Source organism: Myotis nattereri (genome assembly GCF_964212035.1).
Source record: "Myotis nattereri genome assembly, chromosome: 11".
Classification (NCBI taxonomy): Eukaryota; Metazoa; Chordata; class Mammalia; order Chiroptera; family Vespertilionidae; genus Myotis; species Myotis nattereri.
The window spans coordinates 82,915,214-82,931,843 of NC_138086.1; the positions used below are offsets into that span (position 1 = coordinate 82,915,214).

The following is a 16,630-nucleotide window of genomic DNA, read 5'->3' on the forward strand; positions in this document are numbered from 1 at the left end:
CCGGGCGTCGGGCAGGTGTGTCCCCACTTCCCCGGACCCGGCACCTGCCCTCGGCGGGCGCAGAGTCCAGGTGCGACCTGCCTGCCTCCTGCCTCCGTCTCTGGTGCTGAGCCTGGTGGCCCGGTTCTCCCTGCAGCCGCTGTGGGTCCCTCCCAGGCCCCGCTGCCTGGCCACGCTGTGGGCAGCCCCGCCACTCGTCCCCCTCTCCCCCGGCGGCTCCCACTCGGCCCAGGAGCCTTGGTCCCAGCCCCCCCCTCCCCCCCCCGGGCTGAAAGCATCGAGCCTTTCCCTCTCCTGCCCAGAACCTTCCAGTACCTGGGCCCCGCATTTTGGACGAACGACACCCACGCCCCAGAGGTGACCTTGGGACTCCCCGGTTTGGGTGGGGCCAGACCAGGCCCCCGGAGCTCCCATGTCTGTTCCTTCCTTCGTGACCGTCATGGAGCACTCGTGTCAGACCCGGTTAGACTCCGCCCAGGTCACTCAGCTCAGCCAGCTGAGACTGCCAGGGCTCCCCAAGGTCACCGCCCAGAGGCCACAGCGGGGCTCCCCAAGGTCACGGCCCAGAGGCCACAGTGGGGCTCCCCAAGGTCATGGCCCAGGGGCCACAGCGGGGCTCCCCAAGGTCACCGTCCAGGGGCCACAGCGGGGCTCCCCAAGGTCATGGCCCAGGGGTCACAGCCAGGCTCCCCAAGGTCATGGCCCAGAGGCCACAGCGGGGCTCCCCAAGGTCATGGCCCAGAGGCCACAGCAGGGCTCCCCAAGGTCATGGCCCAGAGGCCACAGCGGGGCTCCCCAAGGTCATGGCCCAGAGGCCACAGCGGGGCTCCCCAAGGTCACCGTCCAGGGGCTGCAGCGGGGCGGGCAGCCACTGGGGAGAAAAGGCTTTGCTGTGCTGCGTCTGCGGTTTCATCTGCCACATTTTTAAGTCAAGGGAAGGGTCACCTGTGAGGACAAGTCCTGCGGCTCCGTCCGTGGAGCTTGAGAGGAGTTAGTGGGTGTTCGGTGCCCGTGTCGGGGCTGGTGCCTGGGCCTCGGGGCCTCGTTTACTCTCGGGAGGTCTTGGTGAGGTGGGAACGGGTGTGGGGGTGACATGGCCGGGCCGGGCCCAGGGGGAGCCCAGTGGTTGGTTGAGGGACTCGGACCGCGTCAGGGCGTGTGGCTTCCTGCGGCTGCAGCGTGGAGGCCGCGGGGAGGACAGGACAGCTGGTGGCCAGTTGCCCGTTAGTCACGCGTGTGGGTCCTGTGGAACATGGTCCCAGCAGCTGCCTGTGCTTCTAGGGGACGGATCTGAGGGACCAGGGAGGTGGTCCGGCCCCTATGACAGAGTCACGCGTGCCCCAGCGGTCTCTACGCTTACATGCGTGTGCGTCACTGTGGGCGCTCACAGGAGACAGGCACGGGCATGACAGCGGGCACACGATGGGCTGCCGTGGGGTCAGCTCTCGTCCAGGCTGAGTCCTGTTTCCAGGTGGCCTCGTCCTTGCAGGAGGCCGTGGCCCCAATATGTGGGGGGGGCAGGGCAGCGCCACCCAGCCGGGCGCAGGTGCAGGCCTCACCTGGCGGGGCCTGCGGTTTCTCGCGGGAGGAGGCTGTCTAAGAATCACCCTGAAATCCGAGCCCGTGTTTCCTGAGCTGGTGGCTGCGCTCCTGTTGTTCAGTGGGAGTGAGGACAAGGGCGGCCGCTGTGAAAGGTGACACCCCCGGGCTCGGGTTACCCTGAGGCGGAGGCCGCTGAGCTCTGGCAGCTGCACCTTTGTGTGACCCTGCACCGTGTGCGCACGTACATGCATGCACGCCGTGTGCACGGTACACACACCCATGTGTGCCTGCATGCACCTATGGCATGTACATGCACGCGTTGTGGGTGGGCGTGGTGGGCGTGCATGTCTGCACAGTGTTGTGCGTAGGTCCATGCATAGCGTGCGCGTGTGCCTGCACGCCCGGGATGCCACGGAGGGCCCTGGGTGGCCGGTGAGGAGGGTGAGCGCTGAGATTCCGGAGGCAGGGACCGGTGAAGGTCGTGTGTAGGAAGGTGGGCAGGCGTGAGGTGGAGCCGTGGCGCCGCCCCCACGGGAGAGCCCGCCTCTGAGCCCACGTGCTGGCGAGAAGGCAGGGACCCTCCCGTCCCGGTGGGAGTGAAGACGGCGGGACCCTGGCCGGAGCCCAGGCCGTTCCCGAGAGGCCCCCGGTTCCGGCTGCAGGAGGCCTGGCCTTGGCCCGGCGCCCGGGTTTCCCAGAAGCCGGCACCCGCGCCTCTGACCGCCGGCCGCCGTTCCCACCGCCCCTCCCACGCGAACAGCACCGCCGGGCTTCTGTCCGCGTTGGCGGCTAAGAGGCGCCGGGACTTCCGGGAAAGGCGGCGGTTGAAAGACGGGGCACATTCTGTTTCCCTTCACGGGAATCCTGGCCGCCTCCTCGTGCCTGACCCCCCGAGAGGGAAACCCTCGCAGATGGAGAGGAGCCGCCACCGTGCCGGCCGGCCTCCCACGCCGGCCGCCTCTTCACGGCCGCGGTTGGTGGCAGCCAGGCGCCCGGGGGGTGGCAGGGGGGGCTGTGCAGGCCACGCGCGTCCGGTGTCGGCCGGTGCCAGGGCAGGGCAGGGCCTGGCTAATGGTTAACCTCCGGCCGCAGGTGCTCACGGCTGAATCGCCTGCTCTGTTCCGTCCGTGAGTCAGAGGCAGCGTTGCAATTCGGGGTCAGAACAGGCCTCAGGTCCGCGCAGCATTCAGATCTGAGGGCCTTTTACCTGCAAGAGAGGCACTGATGGAAAACGCACACAGCAGCCTGTCCCCCCACCAAAATACAAGTCTCGGCCACTGAGCAAGGCCCTCTGAAAGCCGGACGCCCAGCAGGGGGGGTGGCGTTTATAACGGGGACCCCTGCACTTACGCCCCGGAGGCTGAGGAAGCAGCTCTGTAAACACAAGAAGCCCGTCCTCATGAGAACTATCCCCTTCGAGACTCCCCTGGGCAGAGGGGTGTGGTTCTGGGCCCTGTGCATTTCTGCCAACGGGCGTCTCCCCCAGCCCCTCGGGGCACCCAGGTGGGGAGCCCACTGGTCTGGCCCTGGGCTTGGGGTCGAGCTCGGTGTTGACATCGCCCATGAGCGTTGTGCCTTGGGCCAAGGTGTCCTTTTCTGGTCTAAACAATAGGCTTTTGAAAGTACTTTAATCAACAGCCCCCTGGCCGGTGTGGCTCAGTGGACAGAGCGTCAGGCTGCAGACTGAAGGGTCTCAGGTTCGATTCTGGTCCAGGGCACACGCCCGGGTTGTAGGCTCGATCCCCAGTAGGGGGCGTGCAGGAGGCGGCCGATGGTTGACTCTCTCATCATTGGTGTTTCTATCTCTCTCTTCCTCTCCCTTCCTCTCGGAAATCAATAAAAATATGTTTTAAAAAATGACAAAAAACGAAATAAACAGAAAGCAGCCCAACCCCCTCAGCCACCGTGGGCGGTGCCGGCGGCGTCCTGAGAGCTGGCGCAGGAGAAGCAGCGAGCGTCCACCTCCTTCCCCTGCACGCACCTCCTTCGGGTTAAACGTTGGCGCGAGGTTTTCCGCAGCGAGGGGTTCCTGTGGCACATGCTGAGGGGGCAGAGCGGCCGCACCAAGTTTCAGATCCCCCTGGGCCGTCCGCCCCCCCTACCCCCCTCCCCCCCCCCCCCCGTGGCCACAGGAGGAAGCTGGCAGGTTGCGGGCCTCAGGAAGGGGCTGCCCTCGGCCGAGCCCGTAGCCACCAAGCCCAGGCCCCCCCACCGCCGACGGGAGGCGCAGGCCAGGGCACCTGACCTGACCGGGGCTCCTCGGACCCGAGAGGGGGCCCTGCGGGTGCGGAGCCCGTCCTTCGCTGCAGCGCTGGGGGAGGGGGAACGCGGGGAGAAGGAACCCGGGGAGGAGGAACACCCCACGCGCGTGAGCGGGAGAGACGCGCTTTGGCAGACGGGGCGGCTGTGTCTGGCCCCGATGCACTGACCGTAGGAAGCCGACCCAAGACGGAGCGGGCGGCCGAGCCCATGGCCATCCCTGGGGCTCAGGCTCCGGGCCGGGGGCAGCCTCCAGGCTGGCGACTCTGGAAAGACCCCAAACCCGCTGGGTTCGTTCATCAGCACGAGATGCAGGCCTGAGCGCTGTGTTCTGACGGCAACGTCGGCTCCTGAGCAGCCGCTGAGCGCGGTTCCACGCGAGCCGGGCGCACGCCGCTCCCCTGGGACCCTCCCCGTCCCGGGACGACTAACGTGCAGGCGACCGGCTGCTCTGGGAAGACATCGGCCCAGCCCCTGCCATGGGTGCAGGCGCTGATTCATCGTCAGGAAGAACTTCCTGAGGTCAGGAGGGAGGAGTGTGATGGGTGTGAGGAGGTGAGCTCCGTCCGTGGTGAGACGGCCGAGCCACGGCCACCCTGCCGGCTCCTCCGCGAGGAGCCAGTCACGTGCTCAGCGGTGTGACCCGAGGCTGCGGGGGGCGCTCCTCCGTGATGTCGCTGGGACGGACGCATGCGGGGACGTTAGACCCGGCGAGTCTCCCAGGTGTTTGTAGGTGAACCCGGGACCGGAGCGTCTGCAGATCCATGCTGACCGCCTTCCGGCCGATCCCTGTGGGTGTGGTCTGTGTTGGCGGGTTTGCCGGCTGCCGCGTGAGCCCTCCTGCCGGGGCGCCACCACTCTGCACCCCGATCCAGCTCTCAGGCTGGTGGGGACAGGGTCTTTGGGGGCTGTAGTCAGGGCAGTATTTTTTGTGTGTTTTTGTGCTTTTTGTTGGTGCTTTCACAGTTGAAAATGGCCGAACTGTAGTGCTGGATGCTTGTGGCTCTCATGAGCGTAAGATGCTGTCCTGGGTGCCAGGACAGGATGACTGTAGTTGATTAGGTGTTGATTGATTAGGGATTCATTGGGGTTGATTAGATGTTGATTAGGTATTTAGTAGGATTGATTAAGGATTGATTGATTAGGGATTCATTATGTGTTGGTTGATTGTGGATTAATTAGGTATTGATTAGGGATAGATTGGGAATTAATTAGATGTTGATTAGATATTGATTAGGTATTGATTAGGGATTGATCATATGTTGGTTAGGGATTGATTAAGGATTGGTTAGGAGTTGATTAGGTGTTGATTGATTAGGGATTCATTAGGTGTTTATTAGGGGTTGATTAGGTATTGGATAGGTATTACTTAGGGTTGATTGATTGATTTGGTGTTGGTTAGGAATTGATTAAGAATTAGTTAGAGATTCATTATGTGTTGATTGATTAGGGGTCTTCAGATGGCCCCATTTTACCACCTAAGATCTGTCCTTTTCCCTGACTTGCCCGTCACAGAGGCCAGACCCGGCCCACTTTCCGACTGCCTCCCTGTGACTGTGGTCAATTTTCATCTGAACTCGAGAGGCAGGGAGTACGAGAGGCCCAGCTGGGAGGGTCGTGGCCGAGGCTGCCCGGTCCCAGCTCTGCGCCCACCAGCTGCCTGGCTTTGGTGCCTGGCCTCCCCTCGCCAGGCCTGGGCTCAGCTCCCTTTTGGCAAAGCCGGGGAGGTGAGGGGTCGCGGCTCTGGTGCTGGGAGAGCCGTGAGAGCGGTGCCGGCCGCTCAGCGGGCTCTGGGCTTGGGCTGTGCTGTGACCGTACTCGCCTTGTGGTGACAGCGATGAGGACGGGACCTGTGGGCACAGCCATCACGCCCGACAGGTAGAAACGACCCGAACTTGTGGCTAGTTCTTGAGCTGAAGTAGCTGTTCGCTTGTCAACTCCTAAACCCCGTTTCTTTCACTTAAAACTATAGCGTTTGTGTCTGAAACAGACAAGAGTCACCTTCTGCCTTTGAGGCGCCGCCAGCCCTGTCAGGGAGTTCAGTCCGGGCGCTGGGGTCCCCTGTCCGAGTTTGGAGCAGCGCACCCCCAAGCGAACCCTCAGAATCCCCGCCTGGGATACCTGGAGCCGCTAGGAAAGCGCCAGGAGGCGCACGGATTACCTGAGCATCCACCCTCCGGTCCGCCCGCGCCCCCCCCACCCCCAGGCCTGTGCCAGACGGCACCTCCGGGTCCAGTTCTGTGCCCAGACGCACCTCCAGGTCCAGGCCTGTGCCCAGACGGCACCTCCAGCTCCAGGCCTGTGCCCAGACGGCACCTCCAGCTCCAGTTCTGTGCCCAGACGGCACCTCCAGGTCCAGGCCTGTGCCCAGACGGCACCTCCAGCTCCAGTTCTGTGCCCAGACGGCACCTCCAGCTCCAGTTCTGTGCCCAGATGGCACCTCCAGGTCCAGGCCTGTGCCCAGACGGCACCTCCAGCTCCAGTTCTGTGCCCAGACGGCACCTCCAGGTCCAGGCCTGTGCCCAGACGGCACCTCCAGCTCCAGTTCTGTGCCCAGACGCTGTCCCGTCTGTTCAGTCATCCTCGATCGCTTACTGGCTCTGAAACTGACCTGACGCAGGAACCACACGGGAGCCGTGTCCTGTCGGGAGGGACACCGACGCCTCCCGGGTGGGCCCGCCTGGTGGCACAGCCGCCCCACTTCCTGCAGGAGGGGGAGCGGGCCGTGTGGGCACCCCGAGGCCTCGGGGCCCGTGGGAGCACGTGTGGGCGGGCGTGGTGCCTCGGTTCGGGAATTCACTCCGGGACGCCTTCTGTCTGCTCGGCCACGGCCCAGCCCGTCCGGTCCCGGCGGGTGCAGAGGCCCCTCCCTCCCCGTCTCTGGGACCCGGGGTCGGTCACACACACCTAGCTCCTCTCCGTTTGCCTGGGCAGCGTCTCTTTCTTTAATTATTATTAATGCGTTTTGGTTGGTTTGGGAGAGGAAGAGAGAGATGGAAACCTCAAGGAGGGGAGAGAATCGCTGACCGGCCGCCTCCTGCGCTCCAGGCAGCGCCTTCTCGGGAAAGGGGCCCGCGCTCTCCTGGGAAAGGACGGGGGACGCGGGGAGTCAGTGCAGGCCCGTCCCGCCGGCACCGAGAACAAGGCTCCGCTTCATGGCTGGTGTTTGCTTCGCGCTCAGGACAGGCCCTGCCGCTCTCTGCCGCACACGGGCTTCCTCGTTTGACCCTGGCTCAGCCCAGCCCCAGGCGAGGAAGCCGAGTCCCGGGGAGGCCAGGTGCACCCCCGGGCGACGGCTTGGAGAGGGTGGGGGTGGCCTCGCTCCGGTGCTGGGAGGGCAGGCGTGTGCTTGCTGGGGACGCCCGTCCGCGGAAGGAAGGACGGAACGGCGCCTCCAGGTGTGCCGCCGAGTGTGGCCTTTGAGAAAGGGCTCACGTCCGTCCCCCGGGGACACTGACCAGGGGCGGAGGTTTCCGCTGATCGTGCGGACCCCGCGGCCGGGCCCCGGGCAGCCTGCTTCCTCGTCGGCCCGGCTCCGGTCACGTTACGCAACGTCCCCTCTGCTCCTTCCCACGGAGCAGTTCGCAGGGCATCAGGGCCGGCGCGCTCCTGAGAGGGGCTCGCAGCTCGCGGCTCCGGAATGCGGGCGTTCTCGCCGCGTCCCCAGGCCTTGCCCCGGATCCCGGGGCGGCACCGGCCAGGGATCTTCTGTTGCTTCTCGTCCAGAAGCCAGAGAGGGCGCGGGCAGGCGGGCGGCAGGGGCCGGCCTGGAGCTTCTCCAGCCCCGGGGCCACAGGCTGCCCTTCCCCAGGTGAGCGGGAGGGGCCGGCGGGAGAGGCTGAGGGTCAGGACTTCGTCAGCCAGGTGAGGCGGCTCCTGGCAGAGGTCGGCCGGGTGCCCGTCTTGGGAGGCGGGGCGCCAGGAGACAGCATTAGTGGGAACGTGGGGAACCGGGACCCCAGTTGGCACAGCTGCTGAGCCCCCAGTCAGGGGTCACCGCAGGGAGCCAGGCTGGCGGGGGGGGGGGTGCTCCCCGATCTCTCTGTCACTGGTGCTCAGCAGGGGCTGTGCCAGGGCAGTTCTTCCTAAACGAGCCCCACCCCCGCCCGTAGGTCCTTCCGCTACAGCCGCGCCTCCCACTCTGCTGTGAGATGCCGTCTGGTCAGCCACTCGGGGACTTTCTGTCCCTAAAAGGAGGGCGAACAAGGGTTTACCTGAAACGTACGGACAGCACCCTGCGCCTCTCACATGACCAGACCCTCCCTCCTCCTGTGGACCTGGTCTGTGGGCCGCTGCTCCGCTGCTGGGCTGCTGGCGGGACGGGCAGGTGGGCGGCTTCCTGGGGGCGCAGAGTGTGGACAGGGATCCACACCAGGGTCGTTCTGTGTTGAGGCTTGTGTGTGAAGGAGACCATGGCAGCGGGACGTGAAGGGGGATTGGGGTCCCTTTGCTGGGAAGAAGCTGTCTGAGCTGAGAGGCTGAGGGTCGGGAGTTAGTCAACCAGGTGAGGCTTGCCCAGGAGGTGGGAGCATTCCAGTCCCGCATGGCACGTGCAAAGGCCCTGGGGCAGGAGGGAGTGGCCCGTGGGGGGGACTGAGGGGCAGGGATGGAGAGTGAGGGTGGCTGTGGGGCAGGGGCTGGCTCACCGGGGACTCATGCCAGGCCAGGCGCCGCCCTCACCCATCCCAGGGGACGAGGGAGCGTTGCCGTAGCATCGACCCCGGCATAGGTGCTGCCTGTGACTGTGCTCTCCAGGCTCCCTTCTGCCTGCAGGACGCACACCCGTGGCAGGCCCGCTGTGCATGTGCATGTGTGTGTGTGAGTGTGCACTTGTGCACATGCATGCACATGTGCGCATGGGTGCGTGCTTGACTGTGTGCTTGTGCGTGTGCATATATGTGCACACGTGTGTCTTCAGGAAGCACCCGCCTGCCCCCTGACATGGGCCACTGCCCTCTGAGTGACCCTCATGCGGCACTTCCTCCTCTGCTCACAGTTCCTCTCCGTCTCTCGGTTCCCAGAGACCACGTGAGAGCAGGTCCCGTGGGCGGAGGAGGCATTGGCTCCTGGGGGCCCTGCTCTGCAGACGGGGGTCCCGGGTGCAGAGTGCCGAGTCTGGGTTTGGACCGGACCGTCTAAGGGGGAACCAGGACCAAGACAAGGCGTCCGGCCCGCCCGCCCGCCGGCCCCGAGGGTAGCGCTTGGGAAGCCCTCTGGCTCTGCCTCTGTGGACGGAGTGCTTTGTGTGGCTCAGGCCTCGAGGGTCACTGTCCTCTGCTGAGGAATGGTCACATGGGCTCAGGTCCACGCTGCAAGCCTGCACGTACAAGAAACATGCGACAGAGCATTCCGGAAACACACTGAGGCCGTTGCCGTCTGTCCAGATGTCACCGGGCGTGCGTGTGAGTCACGGACCCTTCCCGGTGCCGTGGGGAGCGGCGCTGTGGCCGAGCGTCACCTGCCCGCACGCCCGCCCCGGCTGACCCCGCGGGACCCTGCGTGTGGCTGACGGGGCTGCTGTGCTTGCTGCTACCGGCTCTCGCCGTGTGGGGAGCGTGTCCGTGCGGTGAGCCCGTCCGTGTGGGGAGCCGGTCCGTGCGGGGAGCCCGTCCGTGTGGGGAGCCCGTCCGTGTGGGGAGCCCGTCCGTGTGGGGAGCCCGTCCGTGTGGGGGGCCCGTCCGTGTAGGGGAGCCCGTCCGTGTGGGGAGCCGGTCCGTGCGGGGAGCCGGTCCGTGCGGGGAGCCGGTCCGTGTGGGGAGCCGGTCCGTGTGGGGAGCTCGTCTGTGTGGGGAGCCGGTCCGTGTGGGGAGCTCGTCTGTGTGGGGAGCCGGTCCGTGTGGGGAGCCGGTCCGTGCGGGGAGCCGGTCCGTGCGGGGAGCGTGTCTGTGTGGGGAGCCCGTCCGTGCGGGGAGCGTGTCTGTGTGGGGAGCCCGTCCGTGTGGGGAGCCGGTTCGTGCGGGGAGCGTGTCCGTGCGGGGAGCCGGTCCGTGTGGGGAGCCCGTCCGTGTGGGGAGCCGGTCCGTGCGGGGAGCTGGTCCGTGCGGGGAGCTGGTCCGTGCAGACGCGGCCGGTCCCGGCACGTCCTCGGGGCACATCCCGAGCTGCCGAGTCGCACGCCCAGGCCTCTGGGCTCCGTCTCGCTGACGGGCCGCCCGGAGCTGGCGACTCGGGTCACGTCTCTCGAGACCTAAAGCCTCTGCACCGTGTGCTGCGCGCTCACCGTGATCCTCGCTGTCCTGCTGGGCAAATCCTCTCCCTGTCGGAGCTGGTCTAGCCTGAGCCGTGCAGGTGTGAGGGCAGGGCCTGGGGCCAGTGGCCGGGTCGGGGTGCAGCCCCGGGCGACGGCACAGCCTGGGCGTGACCCTGTGGGCACAGGGAGGGGCACTGTCATCAGAACCCCCGGGCCCCGGTCCGACTGGCCCATGGCGAACACATCCTGTGTGGTCACCTCGGCCAGCGCCCAGACCCCTCCTGCGGGCCAGACGACTGGAGGGAACACGTCAGCCAGGGAAGGCCCCGGCCCGTGTGGACAAGCGGGGTTTTGGGGGCCGGTGGGGGGAGGGCGCCGTCCGGTCCTGCCTCCGTTCGGGGGCCAGGATCATGCCTCTGTGGTTGGCGCTGGCTTAGGAGTTGCCTTGTCGAGATTTCAGGGAAGTGTGTCTGGTGGACCCTGAAATAGCCCTGGTTTCATCCCCTTCCCTCCTGTGGGAGCCAGTGAGCAGGTGCCCGGGGGGACCTCAGGGGAGGGGGTGTCGGCCTGTCTGAGCGGGGGCTCCATCCACAGAGGCGGGCTCTGGGCGTCCTGCTCGCAGGACCCGCGTCACCCAGTAGCTGTGCACCCGCTGGGCTCGTCCACAGAGCAGGGTCCCGGGGGTGCGGGCTCCCCGGAGGCAGGAGAGAAAGGGGCCCAGGCCGAGAAGGGCTTTGGGGAGGACTGTGGGGGCATCTCCCGTCTCTGCCGTCTTGGTGCATGACACACACGTGCACGCACACACTTAGGGGCACGGGCAGTTGCAACCCCGAAGCCTTCCTTCCCGTCGGACAGGCTCGAAAAGAGAAGTGGGTGCAGGTTCTCTCCAGGTGCTTCCCGCGCTCGCTGACCGGAGAATGGTGGTCTCCGCTGCGCCGAGAGCGCCTCCTGTCGGCGGAGACGAGCTGTCACACGTGCCGGGGCCCTGCCCTGCCAGGGGCCTCTCCCTGTCCCTCTGGGGAGCCGCCCGCCGTGGCTCATGGATTGTGACACTTGTCCTGGGGCCCAGATGGCTGATAGGCCGGACATCCTCCCGGGCGAAGAGCTGAGCCAGCAGCTCCCGGCGGGACCGTCCGTTCCTGATAAACCGAGGCGTGGCCGCCAGCGCCCTCCTTGGGGTGTGCGACGCGGACGCAGGCCCGGAGGCCTGGGGTGACCGTGCTCTCTCCTCCGCAGGCTCCGGGGCCCGCCTCGCTGTCCGCTTCTCCCCGCTGCCACCGACCGTCCAGGTGAGTGTCCGCCAGCCCCCCCCCCCCCCCCCCCGCGTCCCTGTCCTCGGCCAGACCCCACGGGAGGCCTGGGCCTGGGATCGTCTGCGCTGCAGTCACCTTGGTCTCTGATTTTTAAAGCAAATGTTCATGGGGACACGGGTCCCATTTACGTCCCGTGTCTGGACGCGGCCTCCCGGCTTTCGCGCCCAGATCCCGGCACGTGACTGCCTTTCGCTGGATAATCAGACTCGTGTAGTGAGAGTGGTTTGGGGCCTGGACTGGAACCTGGCGAGTGCGGCGAGCTCCACGCGCCTCCATCAGAGCAGGGCCTGGAGGGGTGGCCACAGCCCGCGCTCCACACGTGGAGGCCCTCGAGGCCACAGTGAGGGGCACGTCCTTTCGTACCTCACGTGCTCACAGACGTGGGCCTCGGCATCTGAAAGCAGCAGGCCCTGAGCCTGCGCCGGGCGCGTGAGGCGGGGGCACCTCTTGGTAATGAGTCAGAGTCAGACACCAGGGCGACGGTGCCGGTGATGGGGCCGCGGCTGCTGTTGGGTGGAAATGGCGCCGCAGGTACTTCTCCGCGGCGTCCTTCTCCTCCGGAAACAGACGAACGCATTTGCCCACCAAACGACACACGACCTGGGATCCCTGCAGAGCCCTGGGCGCAGGCGGGAGCAGGGTGGGGGGTGGGCTGAGTTCATTTCAGAGCCAGAGGATGGGTGCTGCAGGGCTGTGACACCATTTTGTATGTTTTTGAATTTCTCCAAAATGAAGAGAGAAACTCAGGTAATGAGGGCAGTAAATAGACTGACAGTCGCCACAAACCCCACAGCTGGTGGCCGCAGCCTTGGCCAAGCTGGACTCACCTGCCCCCCGACACCCCATCCTCTGTGGCTTCACTGTGGCTGCCACCGTGCGGGGTGACCTTGCACCTCTCCCCTGGACGTTCTCCCTCCATCCCACACGCCCTGCAGACCTGGGGTGCCCAGCGCGGTCCCCCCAGCACAGGGATGGGAGGTCTGGTCCCACCCGCCCAGCACAGCCAGCCCTCACCCTCGCCTGCGCCCTCTGCTGGCTGCCACGCCTGCCCGGCTCCGTGGCCCCCGCCCTCTCACACCTGTGTCCCCATCTCAGGTGACAGCCCCAGCCCCTCCTCCCAGGGCCAGAGTCCTTCCAGCCCCTCCGTATGCACGGAGGTTCCTCCTCCTCCCTGGCCTGTGCCCCTCCCCCGCTCCAGGGTGCCACCTGCAGACCAGGCTGCACCCACCCCTGCCATTCACTCGTCTCAGCTGCCAGGTGCTGAGCTGACAGCGGGGAGCGGGGACGGTGAGGGTCGCGCAGGGCCAGGCTCCCTCCGACCCGCCTCCCGCGAGGCCCCCGGCGGTGTCCCCAGGCCCTGAGCACGGAGAGCCGCCTGCGTGTCTGGGACCAGCCCACGCCCAGAAAGCAGACTCGGCAGGTCCGCGAGTCCCTGGTCGGTTCCTCTGAGCCCGTGGCCGCGTCCTCACACCCTCACTCCTGCCGCTTGGCCGGTGCCCGCCAGCCTCTCCCCTAGGCCTGCGCCGAGCCCCACCATGGAGGACGGGCGCGAGCTGGACCTCACCTACGTCACCGAGCGCATCATCGCGGTGTCCTTCCCCACGGGCTGCTCCGAGGAGTCCTACCTGCACAGCCTGCAGGAGGTGACGCGCATGCTGCGGTCCAAGCACGGCGACAACTACCTGGTGAGCGGGGGGGGGGGGGGGGGGGGGGGGCGGGGAGGCTCGTTTCCGCCATGTCCTGGGCCCGCCCTCCGTGTCACACGCCCCGTCCCGTGTGGCCCCTGCTGAGTGAAACCCCCTCCTGGCCCCCAGGCTCCCTAACGCAGCCGTGATCTCCCCTGACGACCAGGATGAGCGTGACCGTCTCGTGGTCCTTATCAGCCTCCTCAGAGGACTGAGCCCAGAGGCGGGGAGGCCCGCTCAGCAGTTAGTGCTGCAGGGGGAGGCCCTGCCCCCTTGCCCCAACCTGCTGCTCTCCTGGTCACGCTCTCCCTGGTCACGCTCTCCCTGGTCACGCTCTCCCTGGTCCCCCGGCCACGGCAGGGAGAGCTGTGGCCGCCTGGGCTGTCACCTGCCCTCCGTGTCTCGCTCCCTCCTCTCCCCAGGCCAGGCTCTGAGTCCCCTCCCCACGGGAGGTCTGGGGTCTGGAGGGGTCACCTTCACGATGGGTGCAGCCTCACTGGGTCCAGAGACACACCCCCCCCCCGGCATAGTGGCTGGGGTGGGTGGGGGCCCTGCCTTTGGGGACAAGGACCTTTTTGAAACTCTGAGGCGACATGTGGGTGTCACATACAACCCTGAGCGACACCCAGTGCCCTCGCTCTCCCGGGGACACCTGGGTGCTGTCCTCTGATTGGACAGGGGACACACAGCCTCAGGACCCACAGACCACGCCTCGGCTGGCCGGTGGGTGACGTCCAGGGCCCGAGGGGCAGCCCGTTCCGGTAGAGGCACCCCCACGGCCCGCCTGGCCCTGGGCAGCCCCCTGCCAGTGTCAGCCCCTCCGCGCTGCTCCCGGGCTCCTCGCACTCGGCCCGTGCTGCTCGGCTGTCCTCCTGAGAGGGAAGGGGGAGGGGGAGGGGGAGGAGGGGGTGGGGTGGGGGTGGCGAGGCTGGTCCCCGCCCGCTTCTCCGTGACGCGGCGGGTCCTCAGGACGCCCTGGCGCTCGCGGGCCTGGCCTCCAGCCCGGGCAGGACGGCCCCTCCGTGCGGCCCCTCCCCCGGGAGCCCGGATCGCGTGCCCAGTCTGGCGTGTTTGTTTTATTCTGTGACGACGACACGCCTGTACACGTCACCCTCTGTGACGCCTCCACCCGCACCCTGTGCGTGGGCAGCGCGTCCGACCCCTCGTCTCCCCCCGCAGGTGCTGAACCTCTCGGAAAAGAGATACGACCTGGCCAGGCTCAACCGGAAGGTGCGCCCGCCCCCGCCCCGCCTCCGCGTCTGCCGCGTCTCAGGGTGCCCGTCCCGCGGGTGCCGTCCGCTCGCTCCCGACCTGACTCGATGGCGGGACCGGGCACACGTGTCCGCGGCGACGTCTTCACGTTGAACTGTTTCTGCCCGAAACGAGTGTGGATCCCAGGAGTTCCCGTCTCTCCCAGGCGTTGCTTCATTTCATTTTATTTCCATTTATTTCCGAGAGGAAGGAAGCGGGGGGGAGAGAGAGAGAGAGAGAGAGAGAAGCTTTAGTGATGAGAGAGCCATGGACCGGCTGCCTCCTGCACGCCCCCCACCGGGGGTCCAGCCCCAACCGGCCTGTGCCCGACCGGGAAGCGAACCCCGACCTCCTGGCTCACAGGCCGACGCTCAGCCCCTGACCTGAGCCCCGCGGCCGCGTCTCCCCCTGGGGGACCCGCCCCAGAGCCGCCTCTGAGCCGCCGTCCTTGCAGGTGCTGGACGTGGGCTGGCCCGAGCTGCACGCGCCGCCCCTGGACAAGGTGTGCGCCATCTGCAAGGCCCAGGAGTCCTGGCTCCAGGGCCACCCGCACCACGTGGTCGTCATCCACTGCAGGGTGAGCCCCCCCTCCGTCTCTCCCCTCACAGAACCCCTCCTGGGCCCGGGAGGGGGTGCCCTCTCCCCTCACAGAGTCCCTCCTGGGCCCGGGAGGGGGTGCCCTCTCCCCTCACAGAGTCCCTCCTGGGCCCGGGAGGGGGTGCCCTCTCCCCTCACAGAGTCCCTCCTGGGCCCGGGAGGGGGTGCCCTCTCCCCTCACAGAGTCCCTCCTGGGCCCGGGAGGGGGTGCCCTCTCCCCTCACAGAGTCCCTCCTGGGTCCGGGTGGGGGTGCCCTCTCCCCTCACAGCCCCTCCTGGGCCCGGGTGGGGGTGCCCTCTCCCCTCACAGAACCCCTCCTGGGCCCGGGAGGGGGTGCCCTCTCCCCTCACAGAGTCCCTCCTGGGCCCGGGAGGGGGTGCCCTCTCCCCTCACAGAGTCCCTCCTGGGTCCGGGTGGGGGTGCCCTCTCCCCTCACAGCCCCTTCTGGGCCCGGGTGGGGGTGCCCTTTCCCCTCACAGCCCCTTCTGGGCCCGGGTGGGGGTGCCCTCTCCCCTCACAGCCCCTCCTGGGCCCGGGTGGGGGTGCCCTCTCCCCTCACAGTCCCTCCGGGCCCCGGGCGGCTGCAGGTCTGTGGGACCAGGTCCCTGGGTGGCCGTGGGCCTTAGGGACTAACAGGGCACGGCGAGCAGCCGCCCCTCCTCCCAGGAGCGCCCCTTGTAAAGAACAGAAGGGCGCTCCAGAGCACGCTGCTCGGACTACCCCCCCCCCCCGAGTTCTGGTCATTGATGGACCTTGTGGGCAGGACGCCCGCCCAACGGGGACCTGACGTGTGCGTCCTCGCGGGGTGGCCGAGGCGCGGTGGGAGGGGGCACCTGCTGCCCGGGGGCCGCGGCCCCTCACGCTGGCGCCTCGTCATCGCCACGGGGAAGCCTGGTCCTGCCGGCGGGGGGCGAGGCGCGGGAACACTGGCCTGTCTCCGCAGGGCGGGAAGGGGCGCATCGGCGTGGTCATCGCCTCCTACATGCACTTCACCAACGTCTCCGCCAGGTAGGAGGCGTGGCGGGGCCGGGCGGGCGGGAGGCGGGCTGGCCTGTCCCTCGGCGTCCCCGGGCGGAGGCCGTGCTCTCAGGACAGGCGTGTGCACGCGTGTGACACGCCGACGGCCTCCTGGAGCCTGGGGACACCGTGAGCGCACTGCCACCCAGGCTGCAGGGGGCAGGAAACCGCCGCCGAGAGAGGTGGCCGCGCGCCGGGCGCTGGGTGTGCTCGCATCCGCCCCTGAGTCCCAGAGGCGGGGTCAGGGCTCCCACCTGCAGACGAGGGGCTGGGGGTCGGGCGCTGGCCCAGGAGCCTGGGCGGCGGCTCTCGGGCCTGGAAGAGCCGCCGCCCCCGGGATGGAAACGGGAGCACAGCGAGTGAGGAGGCGCGGGCCAGCCTCCTGCCGGCCAGCGTGCAGGGCGCCCGGGACCCCGGAGCTGTGCGCCCCGAGTCCCGTGAGAAGCGTGTCCCCACGGCCGCCTGCGCGGTCCTGGCATCTCAATGGCCGCTTTGTGCGGCTGCGTCCGAGGAAACAGAAGCCGTTCAGGGGAGGCTGGTCCCCTACTCCCCTGCAGGAGGCCGACCGGCTTCCACTGTTTTCCCTGGAAACACGGGGAGCGGGGCGCCAGGAGGAAACCCCGCGGGGAGGAGGCCTCGATAATGAGCCCTGTGTGCGCGAGGCCGGAGGCACTTGGACGGGGACCAGGTTCCCGGCAGCCCCTGACAGAGCCCCGTGTTCCTGCCCCAACAACGTGGCTCTGTCCCCACCCGACTGCCGGGGGGGGGGGGGGGG

The 16,630-nt window shown here is 67.6% G+C and overlaps 1 protein-coding gene across 1 annotated transcript in view; it reads left to right on the forward strand.

Moving 5' to 3' along the window:
* The first annotated feature begins 12,824 nt into the window (after nucleotides 1-12,824).
* TNS3 (tensin 3) overlaps nucleotides 12,825-16,630 on the forward strand; it is a 53,242-nt gene continuing 49,436 nt past the window's right edge. The window contains exons 1-4 of the mRNA XM_081101887.1: nucleotides 12,825-12,989; nucleotides 14,169-14,219; nucleotides 14,695-14,817; nucleotides 15,782-15,846. Of these exons, the coding sequence (XP_080958013.1) occupies nucleotides 12,840-12,989; nucleotides 14,169-14,219; nucleotides 14,695-14,817; nucleotides 15,782-15,846 (389 nt within the window). The 5' untranslated portion in view covers nucleotides 12,825-12,839. The remainder of the gene's footprint in view (nucleotides 12,990-14,168; nucleotides 14,220-14,694; nucleotides 14,818-15,781; nucleotides 15,847-16,630) is intronic.